Source organism: Cinclus cinclus, chromosome 4 (assembly GCF_963662255.1).
Source record: "Cinclus cinclus chromosome 4, bCinCin1.1, whole genome shotgun sequence".
Taxonomy (NCBI): domain Eukaryota; kingdom Metazoa; phylum Chordata; class Aves; order Passeriformes; family Cinclidae; genus Cinclus; species Cinclus cinclus.
Window position 1 is genome coordinate 61,831,316 of NC_085049.1, and position 14,135 is coordinate 61,845,450.

A 14,135-nucleotide genomic window follows, 5' to 3' on the forward strand; every position below is an offset into this window, starting at 1 on the left:
GTTGATATACATAAATATTTTAAATCTCTTCAAACGAAAGTTGGTATATTTACTGTCACTATTACTTGAGGGCAATTCATATGTATTTATTGAGATTGTTTACACATTCACCCATATCTTCCAATGGCACTTATGATAATACTTTCTGTTATTGTTAGAGTACTTAACACAAAGTCAGCCACACAGCAAGGACACATAAATAGGATTTTCAAAAGTCTATATTGCAGCAAACCTTGTACATTGCCCCTTACAATAGTGAGAATTGATATTTTGTGATGTGCTTTGAATAATGGTCTGTCAGACTACAAAAGCCTTGCACATCTGCATTTGAAGACAGACCATTATCTTTGCTATTATCCATAAGAAGGCATGCCAGATTTCTCATTCTGCAAGTTTGATACAAAGCACTCACTGAATCTTAGCTCAAATTTAGTTTGTTCTCTTACTGTATCTCCTACTGCTTTATTTAATGGGATAAACAATTTTAGTTTTTAATTCTGTGACCTTTATGTTTCTGAAGTTGCTTGAGCTCCAGTTGGTTTTGGTTTTTTTCCCCCCTCTCAGTTCCAGTCTTTACAGTTAAGAAATTCCCATGAACACATGAAACTGAGAGAGTCAAACTTCTTCTGCACACCCTCTAAAAGGCACAGGTGCTTTTTGGCTCCAGTGTGTGGGAATGAGCAGCCTCAGAAGGACTGAATGGTGCTAAGTACAGAATTTCCAGGTTGTTCAAAGCATCCAAAGAAAGATATCCCCGAGGAAGAATTAACTGCACCCTTTGACTGGGGCTTGTTATCCTGGACTTCGCATCAATGGACTGTACTCCACATACCTGTATTTGGGTGATGGTGAAAGGCAGGCTGGTGGCTGAGATGACTGCTTGATGGAAAACTCTACATACACAGCTTCTTGGGTGTTCTGTTGAATTCACAAATTCTGTTGTGTTCACAAATAGGCCCTAAAAATACATATGGCAAATAGAAATTTTTTTTCTTTGAGATCATTTCAGCATCCTGGATAGGCTTACAAGCAGGGTTCATTCTTAGTGACATGAGTGCCAGCTGCTCTGAAAGGGAGAGAATCCAGGTGCTAGGAAGGATACTGTGGCCAGCAGGGTAGGGACTTGCTAGCCAGGGCCTGTCCCACCACCCCCAGGGAGCATGGCAGACGTGTGGGAGTGAAGCCCAGAGCCCAGGTTATCAAGCAAACGTGATGATGAAGCAGGTGGAATGTCAAGCACATAAGACAATCCTCAAGCCACAATCAGGATCAGGACTGGTGGGATTAGCAAGGGCCAGACACAGTCCGGGGATCACCGTGCAGGTCCATGGTGACTGGGAAGGTCTAAAATCAAGGTGGAAGGTCGGTGCCCTTCTAATTCCCTTCTGGGTGAGGAGGATGTGGTGTGTGGTGTGTGTTGATCTGTGCATTTTCCTCCATTCCTCCACACAGTATGCTCCAGGACATGGGGATACAACGTGAGGTCACAATTCTGATCAATCCTGCTGGGCATAAATATTTCTGGTTTTCATTTCTGACATCAGTGAACAGTTTCAGGACTTTCCCTGTTCTTCCAGGGCTAGACTTGCAGGACACTTGAAAGAGAACACATGCCATGGGTCTTACTTTCCTTGCACCTTATATTTTCTGTCTTGATGAGAAGCTGACCCATCATAATGATGAGTATTGTTTCTTCATGATACTGGTAGACTATTTCCTAGGTGAGAAAACCAAACATAAAACAGGCATAAAAGTGTTAGCTTCATACACAGCTAATTCCTACTTCTTAAATCTCCTTAAGATTATAATGAGGTCAGTATTACACAACTGACTGATTTTTAAATGTCTGGAAAAATCAATTGGAAATGTTCATCTCCTGACCTACTTTTTCTATTACTGCTTCATATTTCTGACTTAAAGGTCCTTAGGGTTTTGGTTCATTGCTTGTAAATTATTAATGTTATGTAAATGAGAAGCAGAGAAAATAGTATCTGTTGTCTTTCCTCTGCAGCTCAGGACTCTATTACAGAGGCCCATCCTGCATATGGAGGTCACATATGAAAAACTTTTTAGTTTTCTGATTGCTAACTTTTCTTTTTTCCTTTTCCAGTTAATATTTTTGGGGTACTTGGTTACCCAAGTACCACTGAAATTCTTCAAGAATGCCTTTTATGAACAAGGGAGTTCCAGAGGAAAGGGTTACTAATACAAGACATAAATCTCTTAACTGACTTGGAGATTTTGCTACATCATGAGAGGCTGTTCTTTCGAAAAGTAAAATAACTCATAGTTGCCACAGATACCCAGCAAAATGTAAGCATCCAAGGAACAGCCTGATTTTACAAGTCTCTGGGTTTGAGCAGTTCGGGTATCGGGTATATGTGTGTGTGTGTCTGTGTCTGTGTATACATGTGAATTTCTTGCCATGGCATTGTAAGTTTCTGTCAGTGAGCTCTTCATCTTATCTAGCCTTGTTCCTTTCGTGCGGTGCTGTAGAAGCTGCGGCTATTCCTGTCTTTCGGTCGAGCTCAGGCCCAGGCGAAGGTGTGATGGTGTTGGGACACGCTCCACAGGCGGGGATGCAGAGACATGCTTCTAGAGTTTTGGAGATGGGAAGGCTGAAGAGGGATGAAAGAAACAGCTGGCGGAAGAGAACGGAGAAAAGGCGAGCGGTGGGGCTGAGGTGGGCTTTGAGCCCTGAATGGGGACGGAGATGCTCAGCAGGCGGGCAGGGCTCTGCGAGCGAGCGAAGGGCGGAGGCGGCACTGCCCTCGCCCGTGGCCCTACGCGTATCCGTGGGCCTTCCGCCGTACCCGTCCCCCTCCGGTGCGCCCGTCCCCGTCCGCCGTCCCTGCCCCGCTCTGCCCGCCGGTCTCATCGCGGGGCGGGGGCCCCGGGCCCGTCCCGCCCCGTCTCTCCCCGTCACCAGGCGATGCAGCGGCCAAGATGGCGCCGGGCGTGGAGTGAGCGCGACTGGGGATAGCGGCTCCGCTCCCGGCGCTCTCCCCACCTCGGGCAGGGGCGGGCGCAGGGATGAGGCGCGGTCCTGGTCCCGGCTGGTCGTCGTGAGGGGCGCGGGCAGGCAGAGACCATGGCGGGGATTATCAAGAAGCAGATCTTGAAGCATCTCTCCAGGTTAGTGGGGCGCGGTGCACCGGGCAGGCTGAGGCGGTGCGGGGGCGACTGCGGGTCCCTGTCCCGGAGAGCGACCCCCGAGCTGGGCGCTGGGCGGGGGCACCGGGTCCTTTCTGCCCGCAGAAGGGGGAACTGAATCCGCCTCCTCGTAGTGATTTGGAAGCGGAGGGGGCGGCTGGGCGCTCGTGTGGGGCTGTCCGGCGGCCACGGCCGCTTAGCTGGCCCCTGGCCCCGGCTCCTTCCCCCGCTGCCCGGCGGCGGAGGCGGAGAGGGGGCTCGCTGTGCTCGGCGCAGGAGGGAATCGCCGAGTGAGTCACCGCCGGGCTCCTGCCGCCTCCCCGCCGGGCAGACGGTGCCCGCCCCCGCTGCCCGAGCCGTGCGGGCGACAGAGAAGCGGGGGAGAGCCCGACCCTCGCGATTCCCGGGGGCGGGGGCGAGCAGCGGCCGCCGCTGTGCGCTGGCTGGCCGGGGCCGGGGCCGGGGCCGGGGCCGGGGCAGCTCGGCCTGTGCTTGTCCTTGCCGCTCAGCTCGCCGGCTCCGAGCGCTTGAGACACAGGTGAGGCCCGGCGGCAAAAAGGTGCACGCGGAGGGATGAAAATAAGTTCGTGATTTTCTGGGTGACTGAAATCATGTCTAAGGTGCCTCGCGGCCTGAAACAAAACAAACAGACCTCCTGTAAATTTCTTAGCTGTCGATATCAAAGTGTGCTTGAAAGATGGAGAAATCGCAGAAAGTACGCGATCTGATTCATACAGTTTTAAAAAGCCGCATCAGATTTCTCCCGTTTTCTAAAGAGAGGCAAAAACCTGCTAGGTACTTAATCCGTCATAACACCGCAGCGTTGCTAATTCTTCTGATCTTATTTTTGCATCTTAAAAAAATATAGCATGGGATACTTCAATTTTTTTAGGTTTTTTTCTTCTTTTTTTTTTTTTTGCCCAAAATGTTCTGTTCCAGTTTTGTGTGGTATTTCTGGAAACTGCTTGAAGAGAAAATCAAACAAAATGAAGTGACAGATTGTCATTTCACTAATCTGTTGTCAGTGCATACAGAAAACATAATTCTCATTCCAAATCCTTTGGTATATATCTGCTAAATGTGATGTATGGAGCAGTAGTAGAATGATTTTTCTTCTCCACCCTGCTCCTGAGTTATGTAGCAGGGAATGCTGACAAAGAAATCCTTTCTTCACATGAAAATGACAGAGCACTGTGTGAATGGAAATGCAACGAGAAGATGTCATCAGCCTTGAGTCAGTTTTCTAATCAGCAGTGTGCTTGGATAGCTGGATGTAGCAGCTTGTTTCCTGTAGCAGTATATAGTGAGCTGTATGGAAAGAGAAGTGAGCTCTAGTCTCTGTGCTACAGGTTAGCTCTAAAATGTGGGAACTAGGCATGATGAGTTGGTTTTTTGTCTAGTTTTTCAAATGAGCAGCTGAATAGATTAGAACCAAGTACTTTGTCATTCTGGTAAATTTGTGATTTCTTTCTTGTGTGTTGTGATAATGCTTATTCAACAAGGCTCTCTCAAATGATTTTGACAAATTTTATCACTTTTGGGAAGTTTATGGGCTATATGCAGTAGTCTGAGGCTTGCAAGTTGAACTTGATGCTCATAATCCATACTACTCAAAGAGTGTGTTTGCTACCTAAAATGTAGACAGTTATTATTAAGCCCCTTGTTATCGGTGTTCTTCATCACATATTCAGATAATATCTTTATTTCCTGCAGAACAGGTGTTTTAGTGGTTTCAAAAGTTGGTTACTCAGAAAAACAGGATTCAAATGACATGAGCTTAAATTTCAGGACCTTGATTTTTTTCAGCAAAAATTATGGAAGTATTAATTCAGGATTTTCTTTTATAAAAGTTTTGTGAGACTGTGACTAAGGATTCAAATACATAAGGAATTTCCTGCAATAGAGAGGGGCCAAAGGACACTTTCACTTTTTACTCTTACTATAGTAGTTGCTGTTCTGCTGTTTTTGTAGTTTCTTGGAACTGCTACTGCTTGTCATCTTCAACTAAGCAGATATTAAAACTTATTGGAAGAGGTCTGTATATTCAAAGCAATAGTGGAAAGAATTATCCTCTTATCTTCATTTATTTTCATTTCTGATTATTTTAGTTCCCTTTATGTTTGATACCAAGGTACGAATTTGTACCCTAAGTTACAGAGAAGTACTTTGATTTTTTTTGCCACAAACCACAGAGTAGTTGAGGTTGGAAGGGGTCTTTAGCAGTCATCTTGTCCAGCTCTTCCAGTCATCATTGATTTGGCAATGTTTGCCATGAAGATTACTGCAGTATCTCTTAATCATGTGTTTACTCTTTTTCCTATCTAGGTTCTGTATTTGCAAATTTGAAAGCATTTTTTCATTCTGCAGTTCCCATCTAGCAGTTCACAGTGCTTTTATTAGATGAACTGATAATGGACACTGGTGTAGAAGGAGCCTCATCATTCTACATTTGTTAGACAGTGAAAATTTTACATAGGTATGATTCTTTAAGGTCTGAGAGCAAGAAGATGATCCAAACTGCATTTTGAAATGGTTCTGATAGCTAAATTACTTTTTTACCTCTGTGAAGGGCTTTTCTTATTGCTGTGTTACACTTTCAAAGCAGTGAAGGTGATAAAGCCTATTTTATTCATCTTGTAACAAGTCTCTATCTCATGTCAGGTTGTGGTGATGAGTTTTTTGCTTTTTCAGTCTTTTAAAATTTTAAAAAATATTTTCTATCTTCAACGTGCATTGTTCTTTCCCAAGGCTGTGGTGGAAAATGAGAAGGAGGGAAGGGGTAGAACAAACTACGTGTGTTTTTGTTCTATTTCACATTATTTGCTTGGTGTGGGATATGAAACTGAATGTATCAACTAAACTGAAGAGATGAGTTTGCCATTTGGAGGCTTGAATTTTTCTCGTGTCCATGTTGTGTTAGGTGTGGTTCTACTGAACGCAGTTGACAGCGTGTCTATTTCAAATGTCCCTACAATGAAACAAGTGTCTGGATAACAGCAGTGTCCTTTACAAAGGTAGGAAAGATACACCGTGCCTAGGAGAAGTCTCTTCTCTGTAGTGTTGGGATCACTTACTCCTTCTATAAAGGTCTTCCCCAGTGAACTGAAACTTGTGTTGAATCTTCATTTGTGCTGTTACTTATTTTCAGTGGGTGAGGGATTTCCTGTTGAGCAGCACCTTTTTATTGCAAGAGTTTCTGTTCAGTGCTCTGCTATGATTGCAGATATCCTTCAGCATTCCTTCTTTTTCCTCAGACTTGGTGGACAAGTGTGTGAAACAATGGTGTTAAAGATTTCCAATAGAAATCTAGATTGCCTTGTGCAAGTTCGCTGTGGTGTTACTGTAATGCTGTCTCTGGTTGTGAGGGGATCATCTCCATGGCAGGGGTTTCAGTCTTGGGTTCTTGGCATGGAAGGGACATACAGAGATCAGGTATTACTAACTCAGACTTGTGTAAGGGTATTTTCAGGTGTTTTTTAGTTTTGGCCTTTAGACTCATTGAAATTCCCTTTCTAGTTAATGAGCAGTCTGAGTCTTCTGTGTATCTGCATGATCCATGCCTTTCTGTAAAAAAACCAGTTTTGTTTATCAAGATATGTGTAAGAAGCATAAAGGCGAGCTTAAAATCTTCACCTGCCTGATAAGTAGCCACACTGAATATGACAGTCTTCACTTCAATTGATATTAACTCTTAAGTTTATCAATGATAACACATAGTTCAACTTAAAAAGTTACAGTTTGTATCTTACTCAGTGTTTTCCACCAAGAAAACAGTAAGAGTTTTAAAGTGTTTGGTATGGCAGAAATTGTTTCAGCTGTGTCATTAGTTAATGTTCTGCATGAACTTAGACCTTTGCTTTTGCTTATCTGAATCAATAGATGTGAACATACTAAGATTTCAATAGAAGAAAATTGCAGTGAGTTTTGTTACAATTAGTTTCATCTCATAGTTGGGAAGTTATTCTAAAGCTCCTGTGAAGAATGGTTGTACAAAGAACAGCATCCTAATTGCATGGCTGTCAGGAACCAAGTGGTCCTGATCTAAACAGTGATATCCTACATCATCTGGCACAACTTCACTGATAGGCATCCTACGGAAGTATTCACCCTGCATGTCGACCTACTTTTACACCAGCTCAGACTTGCCTGATTGGTGAGGAATGTTGTTCTCTCAAGAGATCCGAGGTGACTCCTTTGAGAGTAGAGCAGGGCAACACCTCTGTTGGGCTAAGAATGGGCCATTTCCTTCCTGTAAGTAAATGACCGAAATTGTTTGGATGAACTTTGAGAATTCTGCTAGTAGCAAAATAAGTCGTTTTTTTGGGTTTTTTTTCAGTTTTTTTTATTCCACTTCTGTTACTTTAGTTTTGTGAAAGTTAGTCAATTCCTTTAGCCAGCCAAAGAACACAGTGTGTGCTCTTCCCTTCTCTCTTTGTTTGTATTAATTTTGCAGAGTGTCTTCTAGGTGACTGACTTTATCGCCTTGTGTAGTATATGAGAAAATTGCAAAACACAATGTAGACGTAACAACCTCTGTTGTTCTGAGTGAATCTGTATCGAATCTGAATGCTTGCAGAAAGTGCTAGCATTATGTCTGTCTAAAGTGCTGCACCTAGGGGAAGAATAAGCCTAAAAAACTTCAGATAGTAAAGCAGAAGTGCTTGAGACAGAAGACAAGGAGGAAGAGAAAGAGCAATTTAAAGTTTCACTGTAATCCTGTGCTTCTTGAATTCCCTTATGTTTGAAAATCAATACTTTCAGTATTTAAGTGGAGACTTTATGCCAACGATTTCTTCTGTGTGAATGTGTTGGTAATGTTCTGATGAGCATGAAGGGATCAATAAATGCTTTTTTCAACAGAAATAAAAAACTTTCACTTTCTTCTGTTAGTAGCTTCCTGTACAATATTGCATTTTAAGATTCTGTAACAGAACATCGTCCAAAATTTAAGCTGAAATTGCTGGGGTGTTTTATACATGCATTTTGGAGAGAAATGAGCAATACTGCATTTTCTGACAAAATTCTTAATTGTTACCTTTAATAAGATTTGATATTAAATCTTGTGTTACATCTCAGAAAGATCTCTTAAGCTTTCAGTGGCATTTGGGTTAATAAAATAAACTCACTGAATTTGACTTCTCCTTTTCAGTTTGTTTTATGTTACTTTTGCAAATTATTATAAATCTAAATGCTAATTCTGCAGACACTGTACAGTTAAAGTTCTGATGAAGCGTTGTTGAAGTCAGACAACTCTAGTGCATACATAATAAAAGCTAATGCATTTGCACAATCAGTAAAAATTAATCAGCAGCATTTTAGTTGTGTGTGATCATTTTCTTTAAAAAGTTCTCAAAATACTAGTAAGTTTCACAGTGAAAATGATCTTGAAGATTGCTCTGTTCAAGTATCTGATACACCAGTATGAAGTATTCCCTGGGGAAAAAAAGGATATTTAAATAAAGCCTGTAAGGAATAAAATTGTGTCTTAAGGTCAAGTGATTATGGAGTATGTAAAAATCAAAACTAGCCCACAGTTAAATTTTTTTTAAATTTGTTATTTCTCCTGCCAAAGCTTTTTTTTTTCTTTTTTTTTTCTTTTTTTTTTTTTTTTTTTTTTTTTTTTTTTTAGTTTTTAGGCAGAATAAAAGTCTGTATTGAATAACTCCAAGAATGGGAGGTGCTTTTTAAGGTGTCTTGTTTTATTTTTAATTTTTTTCTACAAGAAGATTGGATGAAGATCAGATAATTTCTGATGAGACATTAATGGAATTATAAAAGCTTACATGAGGTGATTTATTTCACATTTTTTTTGCAAATAATGAGAATACTTGCTAACAAGCAATTACTCAATTCTATCAAGAGTGTCTTGGGTTTGGCCACTTACACAACAACCCAGGTTTCTCAATCCAGTAACTCCTGTAGGGAGTACACCTTTGTGGAGCTGGTGCTAACCACAGTTCAGACCTCTTCATTGTCTTCTTTTTTGATAAGGAAACACAGGAAAGGAAAGAGCTCCAGCTAGGCTGTACTTTTTAGCTCTTCCAGCCTCCCACCGATGGATGTACAAGCCTTGCTGGAAGAAGAATGTCCCCAGCACAGATTTTGTGGCAGCTTTGCCATGCATCTTTACCATTTAGCTTGAGAACACCAGAGTTTTGGGTTTTTTTTCCCTCAGAGATGCTTGCCCCTTCTGACTCCCAAAGAAGCAACACTTGGATCCAGCTACTCAGGAATCTGAAAGTTATGTAGTTTCTTGCTTCTAAAACAGTTTTCATGTTGCAGTTTCTTCCGTTGCTGGGAGTCTGGAGACTTGAGAAGAATAATTTGTAATTAGGTATCTGTAATTCACTTTAGTGATGAATCTCTTAAATTCTGTTCTGATATCCCAACAAACTGCCTACCAAGGTCACTCTCCAAATGACTGGGTTTTGTTGCTCCCAAAAGGATGTAAGTGTAGGAATTAATTATATTTAAGATGAATCATCTCTTTGAAGTGAAGACAGCAGAGAACTTTTTTTGGTGGGAGCTTATTGTACTAAAATTTCATAGCCTGCAAAATCAGACTGTCAGACATGTGTGGGTCTTTGTAGCAGTGCCCCAAACACAAAAACAAATCTAGAAATCCCATTCCCCTAGATCTCTAGAGTCAGGTTTCTTTAGTGTGAATTTCAGATAGCTGAGGTTGAGTCACTGTAAATAGGAACAAATAATGTGAGGAATCTCAGGCTAGGCAAAACAAAACTGAAAAGTCATCTTCCATTTAAAAATAAAATAAAACCCTCTTGTGCTGCATCTTTGGGCTATCTTCCTGTCATCTTCCAAATGTACTTACTGGGTATTCCTAAAACAGCTTGGCTGCTTGGCTACAGATCTTTCCTGCATGATTAAAATTTTCTTCATAAGCTGTTTATTTAAACAGGGCTCCAGTACTGCAGTATCAGACAGCAAAGGATCCTCTCACAGGAATCTAGTGTTTCAGGCAGGTCTGTTTCCTTTTGAATTCTGTAGTATCATGACATGTAACAAACTGTTGTAACTGCAGTGATCTTCAGCTAAAACTCTCTTACATTATTGTATCACTCCTTTTTCCCTTTGAACTTGATCCCTTGTGTGTCCCCCGTGTCCCATTCCCTGCAGTGATCCCAGCTGGCTCATGGAGATTGGTTTGCTGTGAATATCCTTACTACCAAAATGAGTACCAGAAGCTTCTCAGAAGCCGTGGCAACTGACCACTTGCTTTCACCAGGAATAGGGGCCTTATGTCTGAATACCTTGCCCTCAGGTAACTTCCCCTCTCCCACCTTTGTAGAGTAAATTAAGAGGTGGTATGTATTTATATAAATTTAGGAGTGAAGCGAGTTCTATAAAATGTTACTTGGGTTTCCACTCCTGTTTCTTTTTGTAATTTAAAATCCTGCAAAAAATAATTGTTTACTATGAAGTTGTGTGTTTTGGCTTCTTTGGGGTTTTTGCAAGTCCTAAATTAAATTTGCAAGACGGGTTTGTGAACTGAATCAGCAATCCCATTATAAACACACCTCTGTGTGTATTTTCTAAATGCAGTCTGGGTATTTCCCAGTATCTTTAGGCCATATGACATTTGCTGTTTATTATTTGCATCTACTTAATTATTTTTCATTACTTACTGTGTATTACCTCTGTATTGATATATTTAAAGTATCAGTCAGCTCTTTAACTAGCTTACAGAAGAAAGCGACTGATTTTATTTCTTTCTTTTTTAAATTAAAAGAGTTCTTATAGTTAATACCTTATCAAAAGATCTTATTTTGTTGTGAGATCTGATCAGTTAGCATTAAAAAAGATATCTGCTAATGTCATATAAATAAATGATACTGTTTCCAAAAAGCACGGTATTGTTATGCTTTTACACTGTATCATTATTTCATGATTTTAAATTCCTGAAGTTGTATTTCATCAAATGCTTTTTTTTTTTTTTTTTGCATTAGGCATTAGAATGTTGTATTTTAAGTGGAGTTTAATAGTTATCAAGTATAAGCAAATTGAGGTGTGTTTTTTGCTGCCTGCAATAGGGAGGTTGTATATACATTGCCACATATTGTTTGATATATTCAGGATTTTATGTTACCTTGTACTCAGCATATCATTAAGGCCTGATGCATAGGACTGTCATGTTTGAGCAACATGATTATCATTTGTGCAGTGCAAGCTCCTCATTTATGCACAGTGCTTGGCTGTGTCTGTGCAGATCTGCTTCATGACACATAATTAGATAATAACTATTGATGACAGCAGCTGTCTCAGTTTTCTGCCTGTACCCAAAAAGCAAGCAATATAGCTTTTCTAAATGGAAAGAAAATAATTTCCTACATGTGTTATTACAGAATTAACTAGGGGAATCATTATGTACCGTCAAGAGACTTGGTGGGGCTGTCAGTACTTGAGAAAATGTGGACCAGGTCTTGAAGAGCATGGGAGTGTACTAAGATGTCTTCAAGCAGTCACCTGGAGTGGGAGCCTGTGCTGAAGTGCTTCTGTGTTGTGATGAAACGGAAGCAATTACTTGTAAAGTGTCAGCAAAGCAGATGTGTTGTTCAGGGCTCCTACAGTGGGATGGATAAGGGGATGGTGTGACACTGCACCAGATGTGTTACACAAATAAATACAGGTTGCTCGTTGAGCCAAGGTCCTAATTAGTGATTTCCCTGGAAAGGAAGATCTGTCTTTAGACTATGATAGGTGAAAAAGCACGGTAAATGTTAGGTGCTTGAGGTCCTATATAATAGTCTGAAAAGTACACCTGAAGCTGTAGGGTTGCAGGTGGAATTTTGGACCTGCCTGGTGTGCTATAACCCTTGGTCAGCCTGAGAGCAGTAGGTCCAGGCTGGGTGTGTAAATAAGGAAATGCCCTGTCCTGTTCCAGAGGGTTGGGCAATGAGCACCTTCACAAAGTGCTTTGCAGCAGGCAATGCAGAAATCCAGCAGGTCATGGAGGGTTCTCCATCTTGCACTCAGACACCAAATACACACCTGACAATCCTGCAGATATTCAAGGTGAGATTAGATAAAGTATGTAGACATATGTGTGGAATGGCCACAATACAGTTAGGTAAAGGGGTGACACCTTTCTTGTGTACAGATTGATGTTGGGTGGTGTAAGAAGGTGCCAGTTGGGTGTCACAGACAGTGAGGGGTGTACTTGACAAGCCAGTTACTTAAAATCAGCTGTGGTTTGTGGTGCTATGCTGGGTGAGAGGAACTCAATTTTAACAGTGCACATCATTCCCAATACTTTGGTTCTGTGGCAAATTTGATGGAGAGTTCCTTCTGTTCTTCTTCTACTTGAAGTCTTAAAATTTGAAGTTGTATAGTGAGCTGAATGGTACTAGAGCTCCTTCGCTCCATCACTTAGAGTGATAGGAAGGAAACATCTTCCTGAGAAACTCAATTGAAAAAGACCATTTTTCTTGTTTCAGAAATGCTGTAATATTCCTTAGTGCTCAAATAACATGGTTCAGCCAGATGAAACAGTAAAAAAAAAAAAAGTTTTCTTTGTGTTCCATTTCTGATGTTCTATTATTGATCCAGTTGACAGTGCTTAGTAGGTCATGCTTCCCTTTCTCAGGGCTTGTTGTTTAAGCAGTTTTTTTTTCCTTTCATAACAAGGAGATAAGCAAAACTTGCAGCACATACATAATGTGATTTAACAATTTGTCATGATTAGAGTCATATCTCTGAGGAAAATTTATTTAAAAAGCCGGGAAGACACATGGTAGAGCTGAGGAAAGCGGTTGTATGTTCAGGAGGTGTGCAAAGCAGCTGAGAATCTGAGTCCAAATGTGATCCAGACTTCTCTTATTTCTCTACTGAATCCAGAGGTTGGGAGTTTCTGTTGTCCAACTTGGCAAGGCACCTGGTATTTGCTCCGAACCTTTGGGGATCACTGCTCTAAGCTTCATGTGATTTGTGGCCTTCCATATACAAACCATAAGCTTGTGACTTCAGAAAAGTGTTTTCCCATCCTCTCTACCTGTTTTTGGGGTTTTTTTGTTTGTTTCTGTTTTCAACTTCTTGGCCATCTTCCCTGCCAGCATGGTGGAGTTAGCTCCATTCGGAGCTCCTAGCCTGTGGAGCCTTGTTTGTTTGTGGTGTTACAAACAAACCTTTAGAAAATAAATATCTTAGGCAAGGAAATAAATGCATCTTTTATGCAGGTTTTGAGTTATTTTAGAGGGAGAGAGCTGAAAGAACATTGTGGTCCTGACAAAATACATTGATTGTAACTTGTTCCTCTTTGATTCTTAATACTGCACTGTTACTGTACAGTTTTTTATGCTTTTCCCTAAACTCTTAGTCTGTACTTTGTAAATTAAAGTTGCACTGTCTATCTGTAACTGCATGGGAATGTTTAGTGCATGTGTGTAGATGTACCCAAAGGGAGATGTCAGGCAGCTTGTGATGTTGATAAATTCATATTTCTGGATTCTTGCATTTAAACTGTAAGTGTTTTACAGCATTATTGTTGTACTTATGCAATTCACTATTAAAACTGTATTGAAATCCATACTATCGCATAGTAATTCAAACCTCAGATATGTTTTGAGAAAGAAATGTAGTTTGTGAAATTGAAGCTCAATCTATGAAAACTGTTTTGCTAAGAATATCTTCTCATGGCTCATCTCTTGAGAGTTTCCTTCTGTGACTTTTGACATGAAGGGTACAGTCTTAACAGGTAGAGATCCTCTTAAGTCTGTCTCTTCTGAATGAAGCAGCACTTAGAGCATTTTTCCTTTCACTGACTGCAGGAGAGCAAATATATTCAAAGCAACACTCTTGGAGGAACTAAAAAAACAGTATATAGAAAAAGTGATGGTCCTTCTTGAATTTTTTCCCTGTCCTTCTGCACCCTGTTGAGAGAGACTGGCTTCTATTTTGTTTGTTTGAAAGATATTGAAAGTAACCAAAAAATGGCTTTGCTGTTACCATTCTTCTCCTTAATGGTA

General features: G+C 40.9%; 1 protein-coding gene across 1 annotated transcript in view; it reads left to right on the forward strand.

Annotated features, from left to right (window-relative positions):
- The first annotated feature begins 7,265 nt into the window (after positions 1 to 7,265).
- The window catches only part of BLTP3B (bridge-like lipid transfer protein family member 3B), a 41,196-nt gene continuing 34,326 nt past the window's right edge, over positions 7,266 to 14,135 (forward strand). Inside the window, exon 1 of the mRNA XM_062492531.1 lies at positions 7,266 to 7,306. Coding sequence (XP_062348515.1) covers positions 7,266 to 7,306 — 41 coding nt within the window. The remainder of the gene's footprint in view (positions 7,307 to 14,135) is intronic.